At 40.1% G+C, this 25,970-nt stretch overlaps 1 protein-coding gene across 8 annotated transcripts; it reads right to left on the bottom strand.

Annotated features, from left to right (window-relative positions):
- Positions 1-865: 865 nt before the first annotated feature.
- On the bottom strand, positions 866-22,685 carry dazap1 (DAZ associated protein 1). 8 transcript variants are annotated; one of them, XM_072389274.1, is made up of 14 exons: positions 22,551-22,685; positions 21,443-21,483; positions 20,010-20,176; positions 19,471-19,536; positions 18,274-18,381; positions 18,014-18,062; positions 13,536-13,618; positions 10,475-10,622; positions 10,215-10,247; positions 9,443-9,592; positions 6,850-7,014; positions 4,071-4,160; positions 3,569-3,616; positions 866-1,748 (listed from the first exon to the last, which is right to left on the bottom strand). In XM_072389274.1, the coding sequence occupies exons 1-14, from the start codon at positions 22,580-22,582 to the stop codon at positions 1,576-1,578; spliced, it is 1,353 nt and encodes a 450-aa protein (XP_072245375.1). In that variant the 5' UTR covers positions 22,583-22,685; the 3' UTR covers positions 866-1,575. The 8 variants fall into 8 exon arrangements, with proteins under 8 accessions (XP_072245375.1, XP_072245369.1, XP_072245370.1 ...); XM_072389268.1 differs by lacking the exon at positions 4,071-4,160; XM_072389271.1 differs by lacking the exons at positions 866-1,748; positions 4,071-4,160 and adding an exon at positions 6,523-6,613 and having other exon boundaries at positions 3,474-3,616.
- Between the last annotated feature and the right edge of the window lie 3,285 nt (positions 22,686-25,970).

Consider the following 25,970-nt stretch of genomic DNA (forward strand, 5'->3'; position numbering starts at 1 on the left):
ACCCGGATATGATCAGTTTAGTTACTTTCTGTCTATTTTTTTTTTTTATCTCTTAATAAACAGCAGAAGTATACATTGGCAGCCACAAAAGGTTTTACAAAAATATCATCAGAAGTCTTGTTTCCGCTGAGGTTCTTAAATGCATCAGAACACTGATGGCCTCTTTCTTTGGTGCAGAGCTGCTCATCAACGTTTTCTTCCACATTTTAGTAAACACTAAAAGGTTTATGGTGTCTGAGAAATGTTAATTGTAACAACTGCTGAAACTCTGGGAAGATTACTAAACGGGTCTCATCGGCACAGTCAAGAAACACCCCCCTCTTATTGCAAAGATATGATATACACACTGCTACATACAGGAAAAGTCTACAGAAGTCTAGATGTCAACAAAGAACAGCAACAAAAAGGTCGAATAGGACCAAATGTGAGTCAAAACGGGCAAAAAAAAAAAAATGTGAACGACGACAGAGATATGAGACAAAATAACAGATACATGACGACCAGACACTCAAAATCACACTAAAATAAGACACAAAATCAAGTAAAACAATCATGTAAACTGCAAGATATACAGTCAGAGATGCAAAACAGCCACAAACTGCACTTGCATGGTTTTGTGGTTGTTTTACATGTCTTCCAATATATCTTAGTTCTCAATGGGACATACTTACACCCATTCATGACTAGAAGTATTCTAATGACCCATTTTCCCCAAAACTATACTTAATTCTTAATGGAAAGTAAATTAAACACAATCAAATTGCCTACACATACCTCAAATGGTGTCAGTCTGCTGCAGTGCCTCCAACTAAACAACTAAGGCATGTAAATTCAAGACCAAAAGCAAATACACTCGACACGACGCTATCCTTAAAACATTTATTTTGTAATAATTTGTCCTTTTTTCTTTTTGCATAAGTGCAAAAAATGCACCCAAAACAGCCACCTGAGGGAAGTCTACATCTTTAAATAAAAAAACAAGCAAAGTGTACATTAATAGTACAAAATTCTCTTTTTAAAAAATTGCACAGTTTGTGTATAATATATATATTCATAATCTCCATTTTAAACAAACTTCAAAGGCTCAGTAAGTAAACAAAAAAATTCACCAAAATAAAAACATTTTTCCCTAGAATTTAAAGCTGAGGAAACTTGAGACCCTGTTTTCATTTGTGTCCACCATAAATATACATATTCAAATGCAAGTCTCTTTACATATAGTCTCTGTGCTAGTGTTGACCAGACAATCAATATTATTGCAAAGTAGTTTAGTTCTACTATAAAACATGGTTTGGGGTGGGAGGTGGGGGGGAATAAAAGCTCTTTCTGCTGAATGATCCTTAAGTTATGCAAAGAAAAAAAAAGTGGATTTCTTCACACTCCTTTTAAATTTACTGGAATCCCTGCTTTCACAAAAGTTTCCCGTTTCACAAACTGTGCGCTTTCAACATTTCTAACGAACAAACCAGAATTCCAGTTTTGCTTTTAAGCAAGAAAACACATTTCCCTGACTTCTTTTTTTTTTTGTTTGTTTGTTTCTGAACTTTACACAATTGCCCCACCCTGGGGTGGTGGTCAGCGTCGATATGGGTGGAAGCCCTGTACGTTGTGGTTCTGCCCTCTGCCAAACGCGCTAGCGGTGGGTTGGGGGGCTGCGGTGGGCTGTGCTGTCGGGGCCCCGTACGAAGCGGTCGGCTGGCTGGGGTCAGCGAAGCTGTGGCCAAAGGCCGTCAGGTCCTGACCGTACCCTGAGGAGGACAGATGGGAAGAAAGCAGGAAAGAGGATAAAGTTACTGTCTAAGCTAAGAGTCTTACTCCTGTAAGACTTGTGGTCTTAAAAATGTAGCTTTTGTGTTTGGGGAAAAATCCACCCGATACTGTCAAGTCTCAGAGAACATTATTTATTGTCATTATAATGTTGACATTCCAGATTATATCACTCAATATCCGGCCTAAAAATACATAAAAAACATCATTCTCTTCAGCCTGCACCTGATGTTGAAAGATCCCCTCAGGTAGATTAAACAGGTCGGTGGGTCCCAATTCCAAAGTGTTGGGGCACTGTATAGGATATAAATATAAACAGAATGCAATAATTTGGAAATCTCATGAACCAATATTCTTTTCAAAATAGAAAGTTCCAACTTGTATTAAAAATGTGTATTAACACATCTTGAATTAGCAGCACTTGGGAGCAACACCTAAAAAAAAAAAAAAGCTGGGACAGACTGGGTTTACCACTGTGCAGCAGCCTCTCTTCTTTTAACATCTGGAAACATCTGGAAACTGAGGAGACCAGCTGCTGGACCTTTGGGAGAGGAATGATGCCCCCATTTTTGTCCTATATGGGATTCTAGCTGCTCACCAGTCCTGGATGTTCTGTCATAGTTTGATTTTCGTGATGCAACAAATGTTTTTAATTGGTAAAAGGGTCTGAACTGCACAGCATCCGGACTCGTGCTACGAGGCCACGCTCCTGTAGTGGATGCAGAATATGCTTTAGCATTGTTTTGCTGAAATATGCAAAGTCCTCCCTGAAAACGACCTCATCTGGCAGTACGTGTTGCTCGATGAGAAACATTATTCTGAAATTGCTCCATAATTGGTCAACTTTTTTTTTTTTTTTTTCGTATTGCAGAACCTCTGCTCATCTTTACCCCTAAGAGACTTTGCCTCTCCAAGGTGCTCTTATTTTACCCAACCCTGTTATTAAGTAACCTTAGTTGAAATTTGTTCCTCTAGCCGTTTCTTTTAAGTCCCTCTTACGGCCTTATTGTTAACGCCGTCAAAGATGCCTTCATTCGTGAAATATGAATAAAATGTTGGTTTATGAGACTTGACTGCATTTTGACTTAATTTACATTTTACACAGTATTCCAACTAAGAATAAATTAAGACAATGTTTTTACTTAAAGGGGCTCTGAAATGTGTTTTCAACACAGCGGATACATTTAAATTTTAATCACTTGCCGAGCAATAAAAAAAATAAAAAAAAGGACAGAAATACAGGGTTTCATGGTGGATTTTTCCCCAAAGAAAAAATATTCTGATCCTTTTGATGAGTAATTACATTTATATATATATATATATATTTTAAAAAAGAAACTCTGTTGAAACGTATAGACACACATTGTGTTTATCATGCCTATCTATACACTGGATGGCACCATCTCCCTGCAACATAGGAGAGAGAGACGGTGACAGCCAGGGAAGGAAACTAATCTGCCTGGAGGACAATTCAGACCACTGTCCAAGCCAAAGAGCTTTTATATTGAAAAGATGGATTTGTTCCAGATTTGCTGACCAGATCTTTGCAGACTCTTGCTGGTGAGGGTTTACTTTTCTGCCCTGGTAACATCCAGTTAACATGTGAGTCAAGATATCACTACGGTTCAAATCAGAACTATTTTAAAGACAGTAGAAGTAAGCAACTGGAGTGGAAAGACAAGAGAGAATGAAAATTGAGAAAACTGGATAGTACAACACATTTTATTATAAAACATCTGAGGAACAGGGAGCGGTCCCAACAGGACCCCCGGACAGATAAATGAGTGTAATTGAAATTTACTGGTATTGTTGCCTCCTTTAAATCTTCTTTCCTTTCTCACCCCTTTAGCTATAATGCAGAGACAGTACATGGGGGGGAAAAAACAACGGGTGAATGAACTGCTGATGCACCGAGATAACTGAACCATGAACAAATCTTCTGACAATTAGATCATCCTTTCACAAATAAGCAAAGCAATGCAGACAGTGAACAAAAAAAGGAGGACATGTTAGTCTTGATATAGTAAAGCCACAGCCACTGAGGGACCGACATGCCTCAAGCTAACTTTGCCAATTTTAATGTACAAGTCTTTAAAATCCACTTTGCTGTGGCAGCAACAGTAGCTGGGTTTTACTATACAAGCAAACAAACTGTAATTTGTATGTACATGCAAAATGTACATGCAAAATACTAAACATAGAGCAAAGGAAAAGAGGCAAAAAAAACAAAAAACAGGTAGCAGCTCTAGAAAAGTACTAAACAAATGCTTCTTTTGTGTTTGGAGGACGATGCTGGCACCTACCTGCACTATATCCTCCCTGCTCATCCTGACCATAACTGTGAGGACGCGTTGGTCCGTAGGAGGAGGGGTCCTGAGGGTAGTTACCCAAGCCTATCAGGGAGATGAGGAGACCAGGTTGACTGAACCCAGATACTGCTGGCCAACTACTTTATATTAGTCCCCCCGCTTACTGAGCTAACAGAGCTCTACATTATACTCATCTACTGGGTCTGCTCTACACTTGATGAGGCGTTACTTTTCATCTATGTCTGGAAGTGAAAAACAAACGTGAATGTGAGCTATCTGTAAGCATTCTGGACTTTTTTTTATTCCTCAGAAATCAGGCCAGCTTGGTCTCGTGGAATTTTGTGAAATGTGCATTGCAAGCTAATATGAAAGTGGCGTTTCCAGTCATGTAAGATTTTTCAGAGAAGGTAGCAGAGAAGAATTACAAAGCTTTGGTTGCAACCTGATCATTTTCCAAAGAATTCCTTACATTTCTCAGCCGGTTTGATATGCCCAAGCTGCCACCACAAACGTTTTAAAACTCAGAGGGGCATTGTGCCACACAAGCCTAAGTTCTCTTAGCAGAACAGATCAAAATATGTGCTCAGAGAATTTAACGCTGTTGAGAAGCATTTGAGGGCTTTTTGTAAATGTGACTGTTGCAAAAAAGGCAACATCACTGATGAGCGAATCGTGTCTAGCATTAACCTCTCTATCTAGGAACAGATTAAACCCCTAAAACCCATCTCTGTTTATAAAATTACATATTTACAAGATTGTTGGGTTTTTTGGACAATAATCTCTTCATGCTTTAAAAAAAAAAAAAAAGAAAAAAAGAAAAAGCTAAGCTAAACTAAAGCTAAACAACCATCGTTGCCTGGCTGTAGCAGCTCACTCACTCTTCTGCTTGGACTATATTACATACGGCTAAAAATATGCGCCTATTGTTAGTTAACTTTGTTGCAGATTGCCAGCTCTGATAGCTCCAAACAGATTGAATGGATTGGTATCTAAAACCTGGCTGTTGAATCTGCATTTCAACGTAGATGCTCTGCAGTTCCAGAGCAGAAATACTTCGCCACGGCACTGTCTGTATTTCACTCATATCAAGTGTTCTAGAAAACAGTAAGTCTCATATGGACATGTCACTGAATGCACCAAAAAGGTGTTTTTTGTGACGAGTGAGCTTTCAGTGAAGCTTCAAAGTTCACAGTGTTCTAAAATTAAAGTAAAACCAGTTCTTCCTGAAAGGAATTAATCATTAAAAATACTGTAATTTAAATACAAACTTGCTTAATCCTGACTCAAACTAAATATTTTGCAACACCTTAGTCCTTATAACCCAAACTAAAGCTTGATTAGAACCAGTTACTTAACGTCTATCCACATTCATTTTCTAATTTTATACACATGATGTAATGTTGAGCGCCCACTGCCGTAAATAACCTGCCATGTTTTTGTTTTTTTAAAATCAGTAACAACACATTTCACAAAACCATTACGAGGCCACATTGTTTCTATCAATTGACAACTGGACCTGGAGCCTGAACAGGCGGCAGACATTTAAAGCAGAAAGCTGGATGGACGCTTGGCACAAGCAGGAAACACTGAACAAGATGAGCACCTGTAATAACTGACAGCAATTACATGTCTGCTTCAAATGCAGATTCAGCAGTTTGAAGCAGCTAAAAGCCAAGTCAGAATAAAAAAAATACCAGCAGCCAGAAAACTGAAGCTTCAGAATGAACATTTGTTGTTTGACTTTCTGCTAATGTGACTGGTTCGATGAACGTTGAATTGAAATAAACATTACTGATTTTTCAGTGGGTGTCAGTTTGTCTTTACAGTGTCTGTCTCCCATTTCATTTCAGATCTGAAAGCATCAAGCCTCGATTGGTGCCCTCTGAGTAGGTCTGTGAAGCCGCTCCATCATTCTCTAAAAATACAAAAGTCATACTCCTGACTTTATGTTAAACATATACTTAAAAGCCTCAGTTTCGAGTCTGTGAATGCTGTCTGTGAATTGGTCGACAATTTATCAGCTCAGCTGAGCTCCTGGGGGGATAATTATCCTGGCCCAACCCCGCCCAAAGGTAATGTTAGACGAAGAGCCCAGTTCAAAGACCACAAAGACATCAAGAGAGTCAGACGTGCAGACACATTACAATAACTGTTCTTTCAGATTTCAAGAGCATATTATTGTCATGCTGCTGCTCTTCGATGGCGGACGTGCCAAAACCAGGAAAAGAAGCCAGCAAAATCACCAACAGGGGGTAAGAATAGCAGGAAGTGTAGCGGGGATTAATCAAAGGGTAGGAGTATCTGGACAAAATCAAACGTCTTGTACAGTAAGTCAGGACAAGATCAAAATCTTTTAAAAGTAAAACAACAATGCAAATAAACAAACAAAAACAAAAAAAAACATTGCAAGGCAGGATGATCTAATTAAAAACCTACGCAGACCTACCAATCCTAAAAATCATTCCGCAGCTCAGATGGAGTAACTTGAGAGAAATGACTGCTGAGGACTTCTGGATGTGGCAAAACTTCAGCAGCATCTTCATGGCAGAGCCAGAGAGGTTCATGTATGCAAGAAGCATGTATGGATACGTAGCTGTTCAAGCTAAATGGTACCAAGAGCAAGCTCCTGCTTGTGTATGTGTGGTGGTCATGAATGAGTTGTAGTTGCACCCAATAAAATATCCAGGGAAATGGGTGGGATCAAGGAGTGATTAAAACTCAAATGGGACTGTAAACAGGCAGCATACTTATATATGCACAATGCTCGTCTTACCATACTGGCTATACGGGAAGTCAGGCTGCCCAGTAGGAGCTTTGCTCAAGTCCTGAGTAGGTGTGGTGGCTGGGGCGAACCCCAGCGGTGCAGTTCCTGGAGTGGTGGGTGGAGGAGGAACTTGTGAAGCATACTGGTCTGCTTGTGGTGTGCCAAAACTGTAACCTGTTGGAGAGAATTAAATCATTTATAAGACTTTTCCCGAATGAGCAATTAATCCAATCTGATCCAATATTTATCCCTTTGTTCAGTTGACGTGAACCGAGACCTGGAAAAGATGAGCCTTGGTCAGTTGAGGACTCCAGGCCTCATTACAAACTCCCAAACAAGTCAAGGTGTAGCACAATTTATCAAAAATTCATCATTATCACAAGATCAGCATGTGCAATATATCAATATCTCCAAACAATATCACGATCGGACAGAGTTTTTGACTTGAAATAGGACAAGCAGGTGTAATAGTAAGGACTGCATTCCATTTAGAGGAAGTTCTGTTTTCGTGCAGGTTCTACGGACTCGTCAGCAAGAACAGGTGCAGAAATGGAATGCAGCCCTCACTAATACACCTGATTGGCGCCATATATTTCAGTATCTGTTCATATATAATGCAAGTCATGTCGTAATCAAAATACGCAAATCGCATTTTTTCCTAATATCGTGCAGAAATTGAAAGAAATCAAATGGTTTATGCGATCACTCTTTCACATATGCTGCAATTTCTTTGTTAGCAGCAGCTGGTAGTAGGGATTTATTACTACCACAAGGTGGCGGTAATGAACAGAGCTGTTAGCTGAGCATGTTATTCTAGCCAGGTACAACAAGAAAAACATGCTAAGCTAAAGACCTCAGCTGTCAGACACGTCAAACACAAAAAAAGAATGTCGTCCAGTACAAACTTTTCCAGGAAGAGCCGGTATGCTATAAAAGTTACTACGATTATGTACCGTCATTTGAGAGCGAAGCTGTTTTTATTTTACCAGATGTATGTATGAGTATGACAGCGTTTGACACATTTTGCACAACATCAATTACACCACTGCATCTCTCATGAATGTGACAACAACAAAAAAGCAGTAAATGTGCATGTGTATAAGTTGCTGAGGGGGGGGGGGGTGTTGAGTTGAAAAATCCAGTAAAGTGCACATCTTTTATAGATACTGGCAGCCAGATAAACTGTGACTACTGCCAAAACACACAGGATTATTAGGGGTTTCTTTATGTTTTATCCATGATTTTAAGAATATTAGCTCCATTAATTCAGGAAAAGTCTACACTGATTGAGGAGAAAATCTCTTCTGGTTCTTTCAGCCAAGTTTCACTACAGAAATGATGAAATCACAAAGCTATAACTAACATGACTGGCAGTAAAAAAAGGTAATTAAACTCAGGATGGGCCAGAGATGTCGGTTGTTCCCAGTCAGCTGTGTCTACAATGTGGAGCAGGTACAAACAAAATGGGAAGGTTGTAAAAGAGAAGCGCACAGGTCAAACAAGGAAGATATCAAAGGGTGAGGACAGAAAAATCAAAGCAATCAGCCTTGAATGCAGAAAAGAAATAAAAACAAATGAGCAGAAACTGGCTGAGGGAAATTGGATCCCTCACTTACACCTAAAGAGAGGAAAACAAGGTTACTGTGGGCTAAAGAGATGCAGGCACGGACTGTGGATGATTGGATGAAAATTAATTTGCATTTGGCAAGGAGATGATGATGGAACTTCAGTTTGGTGCAGGTCCAGTGAAATTCATACAAGAACAATGCCTGAAATTGCCACAATCATTGATGATTTGGGGCTGTCAGGTAGGCAGTAAATAACATGGGGAGATCATTTTCTCATTCAATCACTCAGAGGCAGGTTTGGTGATGCCGAGGTTCTTTTTCAAGGCGTTAATGCATCCTGCGGGGCTACGAGGTAATGTGGCTGCTACCTCACGGTAAGAAGGTCCCCTGTTCACATGTCAGCAGGGGCCCTTCTGTGTGGAGTTTGCATATTCTCCTCGTGCATGTGTGGGTTTTCCCCAGGTACCCAGGTTAATGATTTCATACCCCCCAACGCTTGAGTGATTCCATAATTTTACTTCATCTGGCGAACATTTTTAAACTGTATTTCACAAAGCCAGAATGTTCAACTAATTCGAAACAAAAAGCTGAACGTCCTTCAAGAGTGGTGATTTCATCATTTCTGCCAGGGGTTGTTAATTCTGGGTGTCTGCAAGTCATGCTGTCCATCTGTGATAAGACGCAGGTTCCTCCCTTGCCGTAGTAACAGCAGACCTTAAAGACTACACCAATTTAACACATTCACACAACAGTTTTACTAAAATCACGAATTACTGTTTTGAAGAGCAATGAAAAACTTATTTGTTTTGTCTATTTCATACAACTGTAACAATATAATTCCCTTTTAGGGATTAATAAAGTACATTTCATTCATTTGTTTTCATTCATTCACTTTTTTAGGATTTAAAATGTTGTGTTTGGTTTCTGCACTCAAGAGAGGAAAACACTTTTTGCAAAGAAAGACAAGTGACGCAGAGAACAAGAGTCGAAGTGAAACCATGTAATCAGACGTGCAGTGAGCTGGAATGACTGACCAAACTGAGGTGCTGTGCTGTAGCCCTGCTGAGGGTATCCCTGAGGTGCAGCGAAGCCGCCCGCCGGGGTTGTGACCAGGAATGCGTTGAATGGTGATGGAGCCTGCGTGGGGGTTCCCCGGCCTGCTGTCAGCGGAGGTCCATACCCACCTGTCCAAACACAAAGCTATTTACTGACATTTCTGTGAATATATGTAGGCCTTCTCCACCTTTAGAAATTATTGCCTTTAATTAAGCTCTCACACACACACACAAAATAACACTCCTTTTGAAACTTTTACCAAAACAGACTTAATGAATGAAAAACTCTGACCAAATCAAACTGAATTGCGTCAGTTTATCAGTGTCTGCTTGAACAGCTGATTGACGGACAACATCAATCACTTGTTTAAAAACTTAAGTTGCTGAACGCTATCTGAAAGAGAAGTATTTTCTGGGGCCGACGCCACAGCGAGTGCTGCAGGTTGACCTGGAGGTGGTGATATGAAGTCGAGCTTGACCAATAGCTGAGGGAGTCCGGAATCCATTCAAGGCTGCCATCTGTCTCAAGCAGCAAATTATCAGCAGCCTCAGCCATTATGAATCAGTGATAACATGTACCGTTAACTGTCATCAGGCTATTGGCTACACTGTGTTCAACCCCATTTCTGTCACACAAGCATTTCCAGATAAGCCCATGACTACATGGCAATGTCACATTTATCTCCAATCTCACAGTTACACAACATACAAGAAACTCTGAAGCGTTGTGGAGTGAAGGACTCACACCTACCTATGGGCTGACCAGTAGCAGACACCCACACTCCTTCAGGAAGAGAAAAGGATCATTTAGACACCACATAGCAGATGTACGAAAAGTAAAACGTTCACCTAATGCGGTTAATATTCGAAATGACAAAGCTAGCATGGATACACACGCAAAAGGTTAATGTTTAAGCTGAAGCCGATTTAACACGTTTAAACGGTTACTTCAAGGTTGTCCTGTGAACAGCGAGCTTCTCTCGCTCTGCTCTGGGACTTGTTCCCACTCACCCTGTGGCCCGTAAGTCTGTTGCCAGCCCTGGGCCGGCTGTGCTGTCCAACCATTAGCTGCACTCAAGATGCCCCTGGGGGCCCACTGGCCAGGCCCAAGCTGGCCAGGAGCTTTGCTGTCACGAGGTTCAGCCTTCTTTACTTCCACCTGGACAAAGGACAAGAAGGGCACATTTGGCAACACCAGTAAAGGGTCAATGAAGTCCCTCACCTAGACAGGCCTGTCCTAAAACTGATACTTAATCTTAACATTTTGGGCCACTTTTATATCTTTATGTTTATTTGATTAATGTGGGGCAGCTATGTTAATTAATATTACTGTGTATACACAAGAGCTGTACAGCTATGTGTCTCAGGTACTGGGTTATAAGCAGGAATTTCAGTGCCAAAGGCACTTTGACAAAAGCATAGTCTCTAGAATTGAACCTCTTAAAATGTGCCTGAGAAACATAGATTATTTAGTCTTTGTTATGAATTTGCCTAAATATAATAAATACATCTAATGTAAGGTCAAGACTTACCTTTCTCCAGCTAACGCTTAAGAAGGACCTAATTTTTACTTAATTTGGAATAAATTTCAGAGGGGGAATGGATGAAAAATTTGTATCTCAGGTCTAAAAGACTAAAAGTAAACATGCACATAATACAAATGAACAGTCATTATTTTTGTTCAGTATAAAACTGAATCTTCATACTGTGTCACACGTGAGAAAATCCATGTTCAAATAAGATCAAGTGACTGATGCACATTGAGTCAGATACCGTCTTGTAGTTCACGACCATAAAAGAATGTTACTTACATTTGGGTTTTATTTACAGCAATTCATCAATACAATAAGTTAACTTTGAATGAAAGAGGAGTTTCTTGCATTAACAAAATGCTCCTGTTAGCAACTAGGCAAGGCTACCAACAGATAACCAGAGCAAAGAAAACAGGTTGGGACTAAGGGGAGCCAACAGAAATAGACTGAAGGGTTGAGTTATTGGGGTCACCTTGCAGGAGAAAAACGAATCACAAATTCCTCCCTGCTTTAAGGCGTTACCACCTTCCCCTCTTCCTTCTCTGTCGACCTAATTACATGCACATGTTTCCAGCAGTGGCCTCGCCGCCGCCAGCAGCTACCTGAGCGCTTTCTCCCGTGGGCATCGCAGCAACGAGTGATGGATACCATGACTTCTGTATGGTCCCAAACAGCAGAATTGGGATTTGTTTCGCAGTTTGATGTGCTCCAATTTCTAATTTTGTAACTCATATCTCCCAGTCTCCCTCAAGTCCCGGCGTAAGGTAATGTCAAGTCAAGAACAATGGATTAAGTCATGCCTTGATGGAGCAGGTACAGCTGGAGAGTATGCAGGTTGTGCTGAAGCATTTACCAAGAAAATGAGATTAAACTCATCTTTGTAGTGATAGAATCAGTGACGCCTGACTATAAAGCTGTTGCTATGCTACACCTTTAATGGAGGAATAATGGAGGAAAACAATTAAACAAATACAAGTTCAGGAGAGCTTTAAAAAGTCCTGAGCTTCACGATAGGTGTTCTGGACAAAAAAAAAATAACAATATGCCAGGGAAAAGCAAATTGATTCATGGTCTGTTAGGGATAAACAAAAGAGAGTCAAAGTGCTTACAAAAAGCAGCAACTACCTCCACTGGGATGTGCTGAAGGTTTCAGAGCTGACACTCTTTTCTGATTTCCTGAAATGTCTCAACTGTCCACTCTCAACCAAAAACCCCTAAAAAGACATTTGGATTTACTTAAAAGATAAGTAATGCTTCATAGAAAAAGCATTTTTGGTACAAAATTAGCACAGCTTCAGCACGAGTTACTGCCAAAGTGTGCAAGTACGTCCTTGAGGAATCAACGACAGAAGCAGTTTACATGTGAAGGCGAGATATGACCGAGTGGGTGCACTAATACTTGACTTTCATCAATTTCTCCATCCAACAACTTATTACTGACTCCATAGAGCGAAGGAGTGAGGCCGTCTCTTCTAAGGTTTTTGCATTTCTGCTAAATACGAAATGAACATTTAGGAGGAAAAGGGGAGTTTGCTAATGGTTTAACAGTGACTTAAAAACCCAAATGTGAGAACGAGTCTTTGTCGGAAATGTGTCAGTTTAGACTTCCCATTTCCTTTTGGTTGCTTTTAAACAGCTGAGGCTCCAGGTGGGTGGTGTTTGCCATGATAGTGCAATGCAAAGTGTGCCAGAATGTGAGGAAAAGTGCTCAAATATAACACGACCGGAAATGGATTCTTTTTGCCCGGATAGGCAGCTTACCTGACACTATCTGAATTGACTTAGTGCCGCAAACCCCATCCATCTGGTAGACCCAGTAAGATAAACAAACACTGGAAACGACATGCAAATATCATCGTGCGACTCAAGTTTCAGAGTTTCATTTGTTGTTTAGAGAGCTGGCAGACACAGTATGGAGATTCTTCAACTCAGGTCACTGAACTGAGCTTTTCAAAAAGCAATAAAAAAGAAAAGAAAGAAAGAAAAAGAACATGTTGACATGTAAGTGACCTGCCAACAAAACATCAGAAACAAAAACAAAACTAAAAAAAAGACAGAAAAAAGTCAAACAGAACCGATTGGACCAATCCTTTAGGTGATCTTTATGATCTAACAAAATCTTCACTTTTTTTTTTTTTAATTTTACTTCCTTTTTACTTACAATCGATTGTTTGTGTTTTTATCTCATTGAAAGCGTGACGATGTGAACTTTACTTGTTCTTTTTGTTCACCTCACACACCCTAAAGGAGTGGTCAGTTTAAACAAAGCCTTGGGCGACAACTGAATCTGCAACAGGAAGAGGACTGCATTAAAAGACTATTAATGCTTCAGAATGACAGGTGTATACAAGCTAATACCCAGATTATATTGGGGTTTTAGAGGCTAAATTTGCACTGATGATGGTGCTGCTGCACACACTAATTGAAAGTCTTTGGAAAACTTGCATTGGGTAATGAAACCAGTATCATGGTGTAACTGTCACTCCATCGCCCAAGCCTCTGTTTGATCTTAAGGGTAAAATAAAACTACAACTACACACTTTTTTGCCCATGATGTCGTGAAAATGCATGTTGACAGCCTGGTCCACTGATTGTTCGGCCTCGAAAGTAATAAATCCAAAACCTAGCCAACGACCAAGAGTGAATCAAGGTAGCAGGGGGGTTGTGACAACACAAGATGAAGAACAGTATTGGGCTTCAGCAGAGTGAGGATCCGTCAAGACTGAGCAAGAGGCTCCTGGGGTTCGGATGATGTCGCAGACTTGTAGAACAACTCAAATCCAAGACTAATGCCTGGGGGGGTGAAGGAAACTTTTCTCTTTACTGTGCAGAGAAATATTTGGTGAAGTTAACAATTATGGACTGCTTAACTGCTATACATGAAAGATGACAGGTGTAGCATTTGATTTAACGTGAAATGTCACACAAAAAAAGGTCAGTTAAGTCAATTTTCCACCGTCTGACAAGACTGAACAATTAGGTGATAAATGTCAATTGAAGCAATATTACATTTTGTCACTTCATGCTGTTTCATCCAAACCCCACCTTGATCTGTCCCTTGGTATATTGCTGTGGAGCACACACTCGCAGCAGCCATTGTTAATGCATCACAAAAATATGGAGAAACACAAACTGTAGAATGCCTAAAGCTTTCTCCGAGCTTTCCCAAAATTTAGTATTTTACTTTGAGTCAGCCAGGATAAGCCTATAAATGGACAATTAAAATATAAAATATTGCTCACAGAGGTAGCATAAAGATATAGGCCATAACGGGGTTCCCAGAACGACAAGTTGCTCATTTTGCTCGAGAGTTTTCAAGGAGAATATACAAAGTGCATCAAAGAGAGTGCAGTTCAAAGTATAACTTCATGGCCAAGTTAACTGCTCAGTAAACTACTTCATTTTACAATCTACAACGACTCTTCAGAGCGTTATACGCTGCTGCGCACTGCGGTGATCCACTTTCAATTTGATTATCTTTCGACTGTGGCAGAACTGGGTTGAGTGCACATCTCTACTTGGGGACCTAACCTGAATCCAATTAAATGTCCTACGAGACAACTGAGATTTCAGAGACCTCTAGTACCATGCCAAGCGTCCCCACGCCTCATGCTCTACCGCTATTAATAACATCTGTCAATGACCCGTCCCTAACCTAAATTCTAAACCAAGACGGCACCATTAACAAGTTTGACATATCGACTGTATTAACACACTGTTGAATGCCTGGTACGTTTAATACTATGATTTAAAGATTCAATGACCTTCTAAAAGGTCAATGAGTCAATCAAAATGTCAACTTGTCTGCAAACATCACAATGGATTCACGGAAATTATGACATTTTTTGATTAATGTTTACGCACAAAAACTAGCATTTAAGTAAATATCTAAAGCCACTCGTCCTAATCGGTTGTTCTCCTTATGACTACTTTAAAAGAGGATCGGATCACATTGTTCTTATGAGACTCTAAACAAGAATTTTCTTAAAACCATTGACAGGACAGAAGTCAATAACTTCAACGTAAAACATATACTGCTTCAAATGCATGTACCCGAATAACCTGGCGTGAAACCATCAATAAACCCTCTCTGTCTCCAATTACTGATAACAGATGATCTTTCAGCCCTGATGCACCTTATCTACACCCCATATAAAGAGAGCAAAGGAATTGGGTGCTTTAGCATTTGGCCTGTACCTTTGTGCTACCTGTCAATGCACAGTAACCTAAAGGAGAAAAGACAAATCTTAAGAGACACCGTTAATCACAGTCAAACCATTCACAGGGAGAAGGGGACAGAAGAAAGAAAAATAGAAAGGGCTTACTTACAAAAATACTTAACTTTCTACATATGGGAAAACACATACTACACCATTTAAGATACATGTATCAGTTAATTCTAAATCAAGGTAAAGAAAACTTATTCCAATGTTGAACACATAATGGTTAAAGTTAAAGAAAAGGTTTACACTATCAAAGATTATGTAATGATTGTTACTATTGCAGAACATCATGTCAAATTCCAATGACAAACTATTCTGGGTTTCTCCCAACAGAGAATGAATGGGCTTATGAAGGAGAGACTGTGATGTGTGTTGTGAGTCCGTGGCCTCTGCACCAATGCCATGTGGGACAAATGTTGATGAAACCGGTCTAAATGTGTTGCAGAGGCTGACACAAACACTACCGATGGCCCGGGTCTGATCCCCAGGGAGGCCCATCCGTGCTAAAAGTGTCGACCCATGTCAGAGACTTGTACCACATTCATGACATGAAAGAACAAACACCCAAGCCTGCCATAGTGCGGTCTGGAAATAGGTCAGAGAAACTTCTTCCAAACCTTAAAAGAAGGCCATTGTTCTTGTGATAACAATACTACATTCACCTTCTTCATCTTGAGCTGCAACCAGCCTCTGAAGGACAAATTCCCCTTTAGGTACTCAGACTGTTCTCAATATGCCAGCTGCATGGTGTGATTAAGTAGTGTATTTTTTGGAGCACCTATTTTACTGCAACCTGCCTCCTTATCAGTTCATGCTTTCTTTTAACTCCCAGAAAACATTTTAATAACCTGCTGATGAACTGCATTAACTTATTTTGAGTTGTTTTAATGGAGTTATCCATCAGGACAGAACAAAATAAGTGAGACTTGTCCTTATCTTGTGCTTCGTTACTGATACTGTGGACACGTATTTGCATCCTCTTTTAACCCCTGATAGTCTGCATGTTTTCACTTTGTCACATGAAAGTTTGATGGATGCGTTTTGTATGATTGTCTAACATTAACAAGGCCGCACTGTATGCGTTACTTTGAAATCGTGTTTATATCTAACCAGTTAAATAAAAGAATAAATGAAGCAGAAAAGAGCTAAAAATGTGAATACCTCCTCTATTAATATCCCCATGAGTGTTAGGGTGGCTCTGTCCTATAAATGTAAAGACAATAATGATGTAAACGGGTGTTTATTCCTCCCATTCTGGACTGAACTGAAGAAATCCCTCCATCTGTGACTCTGGAGTGATGAGTTAAATGTGCTAAGTCCAACTCTAACTTTATCTGACTTCCTCCAAGGTTTTTTCCCCACCAAAGTAGTTCCAGTGCTGCTTCGGCGCCAGAGCCCAACTTAGAACCAGTTCCTTCTGCTTCGACCTCCAAAGATCTGGCTCCAACACCGAAAAATCTAGCACTACACCAGCACCAACCCTTTGCTGGAGGAAAGCAAAGAACTGCTGACGGAGGGAGCTCGTGGCCGGGATTATAGAAACCACCCAGAGCAACCAGAAATATTCTGACAAATAAAAATCCAGAACGTTTGGTCTGCTTAATTAAAAGAAAATAAATTTTAAAAAACTGAGCTACAACATGGATGTGAAGTCAAATACATACATACACACACATATATGTGTGTATACATATATTAGAATTTGGAACACCGGTCAGCATTGCAGAGACATTGTTAATGAACCAGACCGGTGATATTAAGTTTGCTGAGAAAATAAGACAAACACTCAGATCTTTTGTTGTTTGTTGCAAAGATAAATCATCTCTCTGCACTGCGGTCGTCTACAGAAATTCAGAACACAGCAGAAGGAGGGTGAAACGTCTATCGAAGGGGCCATTTAAAGCAATGACGTGGCTCTCTGGCTGTGAAACCAGTTGTGAGCTAGAACTAACTTAGAACTGGCACTAACACCAGCACTGGAACCACTTTGATCAAAAAGAGGTCTCAGACTGTCGAGGCCTCAAAAATCAGCTTCAGATAAACAAAGACTGTGGATTTAGTCTTTCATCCCTGATACAGAAGCACATGAGAAAGGGATCTCTTAATGCCAAACGTAGCAAAGAAGAATAATCACAAAATGCAAAAGCCCTCGAAATACGCCCACAGGCACCTAACTATTGTTCAGAGCCACATTTGAAAAGATATGAACCTCCCCTTTAATATGTTAGCTGACTAATGGCTTACTTTATGTGCAGCATCATGCTCAGAAGTACTCCAAATCCAGCAGCTTTTACAATAACTTCCACGCATCCAAACACGTATGTTGTCCATCAAGGTCATATCAGAGACTGCAGTTTTGGTAACACATTCATAACATTCAGAGGGGATCTTGTAACACATAAAGATACATGCTGTTATATAAATCTATTGTTAAATGATTTGAGAACATTTCGTTCTACCTCAGTTCCTCTTTAGATATTTAACGTACTTGAGAAAGAACTGTTTTCATTACTATTTCTATTACAGAAATGAAAACCTGAGAAATTTAATCATTAATCTTCTAATTACAATGAAATGCAGTGATGTGGTGCGGTTTTAATCTAATCTGCTTCTATTGCTTCTTGTTCTATTGTGTGTATTTACCATACACCAAATGCCTGTTACAGGCTGGAGTGTTTTAATTTAATTAAATTGAACTCAATGGGCTTTTTTTCTCTTTGGGGCAGAATAGTTTGTCATGAGATTTAAGGAGTTAAGAAATGGAAGGGGAGAGAAAAAACGGGATCAGCTTTTACCTCGGGGCCTCTGCTTCTCCGCATCATAGATCATTACCACCTCTGTGACCTTGAATGGGACAAAGGGAAACGGGCTCCATTTAGTAAACCAGAAAAAGCGTCCCTTCTTACTTCAATTTAACATTCTGCCACAATTTCACCTTCCCCATCCCAGGAAACCCTTCGTGTACTCTGCAGTTTTGACCCCGTTCAGAGCAACATTCATTCAAGCGGTCTTACATGACGACATGAACCGGCTTCAGGCACTTGGCAATACTTACCACTCCGAATCTATTGAAATAGTCCCTGAGTTCAGGCTCGCCGCAGTTATGGGGAATCCCACCTACAAAAATCTTCTTTGATTTATTGCTATCAGCTTTGCTGCCCTTCTGTAAAAACAAAAGAAGAAGAAGGTGTTTAAGGAAAAAAAAAAAAACAGGGAATGTATAGATTTCAGTGTGTGTTAAAAGGATCGCTCTGGGAGATGGCCAGTCAGCCATTATCTATTCAGACAGTGCAGAAAAAATTAGGTTCTCCTCCTGCCCTGGGGTATAATTCTTAACATGTCATGTCAATGCAAACACCAGTCTCCACAGATCAGGGAGCACGGCTTCTTCCACTTACTCTAAACCACTGAGCCATTCACCGCTGGTGTGCACTGCGCTGAAGCTGTAAAGACCAGAGGCTGCTTACAACAAAAGTGATTTTAACAATTATATCTCCTGTTTTATAAGTAAAACATTTGGTACCAGCGAACTGACTCAAAGCCTGTGAGACGAGTGCCAGCAGCAGAGAAGAAGCGCTTAATTTATGAATGCTTACGACTCAGAGTCTGCTTAAAGCGAAACATGGGACTTGTAAAACTGTTTTATTGACAGCAAAGACGCAATAACTAAAGCCTCTGCTGCCCAAAGGGACAAAATGACTATAATAGATGTGCAGCTTGATAACATTGTTGATTGACCCGCAAATTACCCACGTTGGAGAAGAGATTTCTCTCAAAAAAAACACTGCTGAGGGCAATTTTATGCACCACACAATGTAAGACATTTCCAAACCTTCTTGTGTTTTCTGCTTTAACTCAAGAACATCGCAGGAGCAACGCATTTCAGATCAGAAAAGGAGTTAAAAACAGTTTAACGTGTACAAACAGCAACGCAAACACGCTGCAATGTCAACATTTAAGCATGTGACCTGGCGTGATGACGTCTTTTTAAGATGTTTTTGAGGCCCATTATGTCTCATTTTGCTGCTACTGCTGCAGTCCTTTAGTCACCAACAGAAGTCAGTACAAGCATCAAAAACATAACATAAACATCTGATTGTTTAAAGAAATAATAATATTAAGCTCAAGGACCTTCAAAATGAACAAGGGTCCAACCTCAGGAGAGGAGGGGATGCAGAAACTGTTGAACCGAGCCTTATTCTTGCAAAAACACCTGAGATAGCCACCCCAGTAGAAATCAGATTTCTCTTACCCAGCCCTCCTTGGTTCGAGACTTTTCAGGCTGCATTCCTCTGGGAGTGCATGGCTTCGGGTCAATCTGACAGCAGAAGGAGAAAAAACGTTTCACATTATACTCAATTAAAGGCACCTTCAAACGTTCTTCACTGAATCTGTTACAGCGTATCCGTTTGCGTCACTCAATAATCCAGCATATAGCATACGTACCAGTGACAATTTAAATGGGGCCAATACACGTTAAGACCTTCTCCGCATCCGTTTACTCAATACAAACATTGACAATATGTTATTAACGGAAAGCAGTTTGCGTGAGTAATCTTTGAAAGAGTTTGAACAGGTGAGACTTATTGGGTAAATGAATGTCAAGTCTCTAAAATGCGTCATCCGAACAACCGGCTTCACACATGTCCGATTCAAAGCAAAACTGTCCTTCCCCTGGAAGAACTCAACTGCTGTCGATGATGAAATCCAATGTGAAGTTTTAAACACTGCTCTCACAAAGCGCAGGCAGATTGCTCAAACAGATTTGACTCTTTGATTTAAAATACTCACATTTCTTCCGTCGAGATTGTGCGGCTTTGTCTCCAGCACTGTCCGTACACAATTGGGGTCTTTGAATTTAACAAAGCCGAAGCCTCGCGACTGATTTGTAGTTTTGTCCTTCATGATGACACAATCTACTACTTCCCCATACTGTGAGAAGTAGTTTCTCAGGGTTTCTAGAGAAAAGAAAGAGGTGACATAATCGTGGTTCTTTATTGAATCAAGCAAAGAAACATACAGCAACACTGCAAACATGAACTTACAACTTAAGAGTTTGTCTCCTGAACAATGCAAAGAAATTAGGTCATGATTTATACATCTTGTGCTTTCGTTATGATAAAAAAAAAGTCCTCCAGTGACCTTGAGTCTGTGTTTTCTACAGCATACTGTAACTTACTGTAAATTGTGCACAGAAACTCACAAAGATCAAACAAAGCACCGTCATCTTGCAGAGCGCCAAAACATACACCCAACAACAGTAGGTCCCGTACACACCCTGAGAGGCAGCTCAAGCACGGCGAGCAAGTTTAAACAAATGTGAAGTCGCTTTGGAGAGTTATCGTAATTGGTTTTCTTACTGCTGAGAAGCCCTGGGGCATAAGCGTTAGGCGCTGAAACAAGCACCGTGTTACGCAGAACTGCAGCTCAGATCTCAGATCACTGTGCCGTTAACACAGACAAGCACGTGAGAAAAGTTACCCACAATGGCAAACAAAACCATGAGCCAGTAAAGCGCTTTAAGCAACCAGATATACACCAATTAATGTCAATTCCGACACCAGAGTCAGCAAGAATATGTGAAAAGAATATGTGAAAAAAAAGAAAATAATAACAACATTTTTAACACGGAGAAACACAGAATATGCACAGATGGTCTTAAACACCAACCAGAAGACATCTACGCAAAGTATTTGAGAAAATATTAATGATATAGCAGCTGATTAAAGCAGGAACAAAGCCGTATTTCCTGCAGGGTTTCCAGCATTTGACATTTCTATTATCCATATCAGACCAAGCGCATTAACCAACTGAGATTTCCAATATCAAAACTAGAGAGTACTACTCATCCCACTTATGCTGTCAACTGACGTAAATATCTTCTGAAGGTACATTCACATGGACATAATGTAACAAAAATGCATCCAGTCATATGTCTGGTTTTGTTTGCACAATACTAATATGATCTACAAAAAACACGCTCTTGTTGATTCAGTATGACAGAGTTTACCTGCACGGTTCAATCTACTTGAAACCTGACAATTCATTCAATAAGTAGGATTCATTCAAACTATATTGGCACTTTTTTCCAAGCTACAAACCTAAAGCCTATTAAAGAAATGCAAGAAAAACAACATCTATGTAATGTTAACTAACTAAGTCATCCAGACAAATAACACTTATTTGCAAGAAGTGTATAAGCGTTCATAAGCAGTGGGACTTACCTTGTGTTGTACTCCAGTCCAATCCACCAACGAAAAGTTTCCTGAAACAAGAGGTTATCAGAGTCAGAGGAAATGGTGAATTGAACCACCTGAATAAAGTCCCAGAGAGGCATTAATAAGAAACTGGTCATTGGTCTTTCAAGACTTAAACATTTGGTGGACAAGGTGAGGTATGACTTAACAGCCAAAAACACAGGTACACAACAAGAAGAAAGCCTGCCTCATAAGCTGGAGCAGCATAGGGGGATACACACATCCAGCCATAGTTTCAATCAGTGCTCAATATGACTCATGTTGTGGTACGGTCCTTTAGCCCTCCATCTGATGGCTCCAACAATAACGGTCTTTATATGAACGTCCTGCCACGTAAGTTACCCTGGTACAGTACCGCTGCATTCAGCGAGCTAACACAAACTGACTCCAGGAGCCACGACAGTCACCGTTCACCCGCCTCCACCACTGAAACTCCGACCAGAATTAAGCTGGAGCGGGGGAAGAGCGGCGACTCGGCTCCCCGCATGCGGACGAGTGAACTCGGATGCTCGTTGCATCACTGGAAGTTCAGGGACAGTTTCAACTATAAAACTAGCAAGTGAGTTTATAAATATTTGATAGGGATCGCCACTAAAATGTGTGGCGTTTGTGTAAAAGCTGAAAGCTTGGTGCAGGCGAGGATGCTCCATCCTCCAGCAGTGCCCGCTAAATGTCCTAGCAGCGGCGAAGTCGAGGAGACTTTCGCTTTGCTGGCAAGCGTTAGCAAAACTAGCTCAGCCGCTTTTAGCTAAATGGAAACAACACAGAAATAAGTGACTAAACTTAAACATATTTGCTTGACAACCGAAGCGGCATCACTACAGACAAGCTCAGCCTATTTCACCAGAAGCAACAACACCAACAACATAGCTCCTTCGAGGATTATTTTCACTTTTTAGCCGTCTTTCCTCGGGCTAGCGATCTCGCTAAGTTACTAGAGCTAGCTTAGCTCGCTAGCTATCGTTAGCTGTCAAATGACAGCTTATCAGCACAGCACGCTAACTACAAGTTACAATGCAGTGTAGCCTCCAGCTTTCCGTGAAAACATTGAAATAATTTGTTCAACGGATCTTACCCCACTTCATCTCCGACTAAGTTATTGTTCATTTCTGAGGCTGTAGCGGGGGACTATGGGAGCTGTGACCGGCTTCTTACTTCAGTGCTGCCCCTCTCAGACTGAGAGCGGAGGAAGGTCACTCCGCTTTTTGGTTCAAACTGTTCTGCGCAATGACGACGCTGCAGGGGGCAGCGGCCATTAAAGGAACATTACACCCAAACAGCCCACACTCGCGATCCGTTATTTCCATCTACAGAGTGGGTTGTAACGGATTTTATGTGATCCCTATTACATAATCGAATTACACAAAATAAGTATCGATACATAACCCATTACAATCAGAAAAACGTAACGACAATATAGTTACTAATTGTATTTTTAAATTTTTTGACACGATGAAAGCATTTTTTTTGTATCAGTAGGTTGTTTTGGGCCATTTCACAATTTTAAATGTTCAAAATGTTCTGTTAGATCTCAAAGAAAATGTCACATATTAGGTTATTAACGGGGAATAAACTAATTTGTTTTTATTTTTAATGGATTTGCGGTTTAATCACTCTTCAGTTACCCTTAAAATGGAAGATGACCATTTTGAGAAAGTATAAAAAAACAACGGTAACATCAAATATACATGTATATATATGAAATAAAAAGCACCACCGATTTAGTAGAATAAGCACAACACATCTGTAATTTGTGACCATACTCTCTGTTTTAGTTAGAATAATTTCATGTCTTTCATGTCATCTTATTCAAGTCAATCGAAAACTTATCTTTTTCCTCAATAAAGATCTTTGCTTAAATTTGACTTTGACTTTTATCAACTGATTATTATAATAAGGGTAAAACATAAGATAGTAGAATGTCTTTTTAATTCAAGATTTATAGCCTATTTTCAACTTTTGTGTTTCTTGCGTAGATTACTTTTCTTATTTTTTAAAGCCCAGTAAGAATGCCTAATGAACTAATTTAGCTATATGGCAATTTTGTAATTAGTATTGTATTCCATATATCACAAAAAAGTTAATTGATCAGAATACTGTTGGATTATTTAAAAATCAGACACTGAAAAACATTTCCTTGCAGTTAAAAATGGACTTCTTTATAATCTTTATTTTTATCATAATGCTTTTTTCCAACCTTTCCATGAAAGAGGCTCAGTATTTAGTTCAACTTGGGCTTCATCTTTTACAAAACTTAAGCCCCTCATTGGTACAATTTACTGTAAGAAGTTGGCTGCTCTAACAAAGAAACCAGTGAAAATTCTTAAGTCCAAACTGGAATAATTTCTTTCTTTTACCTTTCCATTGGAAAATGTCATGCAAATTTGGTCATTACTTTCAACAATCTGTTGTTGACAAAGAGCTCAAAGATATTTGCATGACATCCACCCTTTGGTTGAGTTGAAAAAAACAACAACATGTATGTGCAAGCAGTGAACAGGGAAAATTAAAATATGAGATGCAAATCTGGGCTGGTGTGGTGGTTACCACCATCGCCTCACAGTGACAGGGTTCCAGGTTTGATCCCTACCTGGGGCCTTTCTGTGTGGAGTTTGCATGTTCTCCCTGTGTATGGGTGGGTTCTCTCTGGGGACTCCAGCTTCCTCCCACCATCCAAAAACATGCATGTTAGGTTAATTGGTGACTCTGAAAATTGTCCTTGGGAGTGAGTGTGAGCGTGCATGGTTGTTTGTCTCTGTGTGGCCCTGTGATGAACTGGTGACCTGTTCAGGGTGTACCCTGCCTCTCACCCGATGACCGCTGGGATAGGCTCCAGCCCCCCCGTGACCTGACCGACAGATTAAGCAGGTATAGAAAATGGATGGATGGAAATGCAAATCTGAGGGACACGATGACACAGTGTAGTTTGATTATGAAACACCTTTCAGGAACTGTTTTTATTTAAAAATAGCATGCAAAAACATGGAAAAAGTGGCTTTAACTAATCCTGCATTCGTCAACATCGCTTTCACTCCACATAGAGCGATGGCTTTTTTGTATTTAACACAGATGGACTTGCGTGCAGTCCTTCAAAAACTTAGGAGCTGATTGGTTGAAGATTATCTCAAGCCAGAAGTGGAAAACAATAACAGATTTCATCATAAAACAGACAAAGCACCAAAAGCAATAAATAACGAAGCACAAGAGAAAAGTACAATCTGAAAAAGACAATCTTAAGCGTTTTAACACTCAGTTCTATTCCATCACAAAGCAAATCTTTGTCCACTTTGACTTATGTCTTTTCCACCACAGAGCAAAGCTAAAGGACTAACACAACCAGAACAGCACACAGACTGATCAACACATCTCTGAGTGGCAGCAAAACACTATTACATGCAGATGGGCATTTGCAAAGCCCCAATGCAGAGAGGTTGCACAAGCATGCTGAAAGCATTTGTCTTTCCAAACAAAGATGGATCATAGTTCACTGCTTTGTGCCAAACACTATCAAAGAATCATAGATGAAATAAAATGTGTTTTTCTCAAGGCAAAATTGCAAAAAACTTTGGTCTTTCAACATCAACAGAGCACATCATTGTGAAAGCTACAGAGAGTCTGTGGAAATCTCAGTGGAAACAGATCAGAGCTGCTAAACACTGTTGGACGCGCAGTCACGTTATCCTGATCAATTTCAAGAGGAGCTTGAAAAACCATTTTCACTCAACACGGTCTGCCGCTCCATCCAGAAATTGAACCTGAAACTTTGTTATGCAAAGAGGAAGCCACATATAAAATATGCTTGGAAACTCTGCTGACTCCTCTGAGCAGAAGCTCATCTCAGATGGACACAAAGAAAGTGAGGATGAGAAAGATCCCGCAGGATGTTGTCTGTGAAAGGGGCAAAATCCAGCATCTGTAAGGGTATGAGGGTGTTTCAGCACATGGGCAACACTGATGCAGAGGCATATGAGACTTTGGAGTGATGAAGTGTGTGCATTTCACTGTCCTGCCTGCAGGCCAGAGCTGTTGCCTTTTGGAGATGGTACATTATGAGGAGGATAATCCTGCTTACCTCAGTCCATGGACTGCTGAGCAGATGAAATCTTGAATTAAGTAACAATGGACAAGGTTTCTTCTGTTAAAACTCCACCAATTAGTGTCCTCATATCCAAATTAATAGAAAGCACAATTAAAAAGTAGAGATAACACAATATTAAACATCCCACTCTATCAACATTTCTGAGTGTTTTCCTGCCGCTAAATTCTACATTTGTGAAAATCTCCTAAATATAAAGAAGTTGGCCAAAATACATTTCTTAGTCCTTCTGTTTATTAGATAAAGGCTCCCATCTATTAACAAACTAGGGATTTGATTTTTGAAAATTTCCCAACTATTCCGAAAATAGAGTTTCTAAAATAAAGCTTTAAGATGAAAATCTAGTTTTTACACGGCCTTCAATCATCTATGTATTTCAGAGAGCAGCTAACTGGCTGC

This window comes from Leuresthes tenuis, unplaced genomic scaffold (assembly GCF_036924035.1).
Source record: "Leuresthes tenuis unplaced genomic scaffold, fLeuTen1.0.hap1 SCAF_7, whole genome shotgun sequence".
Classification (NCBI taxonomy): Eukaryota; Metazoa; Chordata; class Actinopteri; order Atheriniformes; family Atherinopsidae; genus Leuresthes; species Leuresthes tenuis.

What these genes read in the sequence shown, in the direction of transcription:
- dazap1 (XM_072389274.1), bottom strand. Translation starts at nt 22,582, where the DNA reads ATGAACAATAACTTAGTCGGAGATGAAGTGGG. An exon ending in GGAGAAGCAGAGGCCCCGAG is followed by an intron (nt 13,619 to 18,013) that starts GTAAAAGCTGAT and finishes GTCGTTGGCTAG; the next exon opens with GTTTTGGATTTATTACTTTC. An exon ending in ACAGACTTACGGGCCACAGG is followed by an intron (nt 10,248 to 10,474) that starts GTGAGTGGGAAC and finishes CTCTTCCTGAAG; the next exon opens with GAGTGTGGGTGTCTGCTACT.